This window comes from Pteropus vampyrus, unplaced genomic scaffold (genome assembly GCF_000151845.1).
Source record: "Pteropus vampyrus isolate Shadow unplaced genomic scaffold, Pvam_2.0 Scaffold60, whole genome shotgun sequence".
NCBI lineage: Eukaryota > Metazoa > Chordata > Mammalia > Chiroptera > Pteropodidae > Pteropus > Pteropus vampyrus.
The window spans coordinates 1310590-1312666 of NW_011888841.1; the positions used below are offsets into that span (position 1 = coordinate 1310590).

The 2077-nt window shown below is 50.4% G+C and overlaps 1 protein-coding gene across 1 annotated transcript in view; it reads left to right on the forward strand.

Moving 5' to 3' along the window:
• Window positions 1-1311, forward strand: part of LEFTY2 (left-right determination factor 2) — a 3532-nt gene extending 2221 nt beyond the window's left edge. The window contains exon 3 of the mRNA XM_011360879.2: window positions 73-1311. Coding sequence (XP_011359181.1) covers window positions 73-436 — 364 coding nt within the window. The 3' untranslated portion in view covers window positions 437-1311. The remainder of the gene's footprint in view (window positions 1-72) is intronic.
• Window positions 1312-2077: the final 766 nt, after the last annotated feature.

Sequence of the window (2077 nt, forward strand, 5' to 3'; positions counted from 1 at the left end):
AGGCCCTGCCCTGGGACCCCTGACCTCAGCCTTCCCAGCTGACCTCTGACTCTTCCCCTCCTTGCCCCACAGGGCTCAGGGCAATTGCGACCCTGAGGTGCCAGTGACCGAGGGCGCCCGCTGCTGCCGCCGGGAGATGTACATCGACCTGCAGGGCATGAAGTGGGCTGAGCACTGGGTCCTGGAGCCCCCGGGCTTCCTGGCCTACGAGTGCGTGGGCACGTGCCGGCAGCCCCCGGAGCCTCTGAGCTTCAAGTGGCCGTTTCTGGGGCCGCGGCAGTGCATCGCCTCGGAGACGACCTCGCTGCCCATGATTGTGAGCGTCAAGGAGGGAGGCAGGGCCCGGGCGCAGGTGGTCAGCCTGCCCAACATGCGGGTGCAGAAATGCAGCTGCGCCTCGGACGGGGCGCCCGTGCCAAGGAAGCTGGAGCCGTAGGCGCTGGGAGTCGCCACTGCAGCCTCTGCCTAAACACGGACAGCGAGGCCGGTCTTAACGTAGCTTGTAGTTTTCTACTTAGTAAGGCACCCCTGCCCCGGTTAGTGCACCTGTCGTACCTTTCCAAGCGTTCTTCCATTTCTTGTCCTCATGTCATCGCCCTAAGCACTTACATGAGTAACTAATGCCACTCGGGGTTGCTGAGTAGGAAACCCCAGCCTACGGGTCAGCGGTCGGAGCTCGAGCATAGACAGATTGTAGGCTGGGAGCGTCTTTTCTCTGGCAAATTCTCAACCAAATATGGGACAACACACCCTATGATAAGAACTGGAGAAACAGAACTGATTTACTCCATTACATGATGAATTATGTAACAAAACCAAAAATTCCCTCTGTTTCCCCTAGAGAGGGAGGATGTCTGAAAAAGAAGCCCCATCCCTCAGATGTTGACCCGTTCTGGACTCTAGCAAACATACCCGCGTCCCCATCCCCTGAGAGGTTGCTCAGAGGGAGGCTAAAGGGCTTCAGGCCAGGACAGTCGCCAGAAAATCAGGTCACCTGGATTCTGGATATAACAAGGTGCCACACTGTGACCTCAAGCAAATGCAGAAGCCTTTGGGCCACCGTATTCTTGTCAAAAGGAGGAGGTGGGATTCAGCTCTAAGATGTCTTTGCCCTGGGGATGGGGCAGCCCTAACCGCACCCCCTCCTCCCGAGAGCGAGCATTGCCTGTGCACATGTAGTTAGTTCCCCTACTGTTTTAGAGAACTCATCACCAGTTAATACCACGTGTACTTATAAGTTCTTTTCTTATTATGTAGAAAAAAAATCTGTATGTAGATAATCTGCTGAAATAAAAGTGATGTTTCTCTCCATGTCTCGGTATTTAACTTTTAGTATTTAATAATGTCTGCATTTAATTCCTCCTTTACGTAGGAGTAAAGGGAGCAACAATGGGGATGAGAGCAACATAATGATCTGAAGAAAGGGGTGACCAAAGACCCCCAACTTCTATAGGGTGCTGAAGACAATCATTCACATATGTCACCTCTTAGAAAGCACTTTAACCCTTGCAGTAGTGATTATGAAGACAGGGCAGGGGGTGACAGCGGTGTGGTGAGCAGGCTAACACTTACCGAGCATTCACGATGAACCAGGGAGCTATACCACGCAATTTCATACATGTTATATCACTTAATTCTTGCAATTATTCCGTGAGTTAGATATTATTAATCTCATTTTTTCAGATGAAGAAATCAAGACTGAGGCAATACAAGTCTGCTGAGGCTCTACCCCCTAAAATAGGTTATAAATTCCTTCCCACCCCATTCCCCAGTATGTGCGCTCTGCTGATGAAACAAGACATTAGGTTAAATTGTCATTTGGAAGCTGCCATATCTGGCAATTCCGCTCCACTTACTTTTCCCAGTCAGCTGGGTTTCCCTGTGCCTGACCATTGAAGTTCATGGACTCACTCTTTTTAGCTACAGAGCTAATTAATAACCACTGAATCATGGAGGGGGAATTAGAGCTAGTCTATAGACAGTCAAGATTTGAGGATATGGCAAGAATATTATATTGTTGGAGGTGGGGGGAGAGAATTTGGCTCTGATTTGTGAGTGGCTAAGTCACCTCCATAAG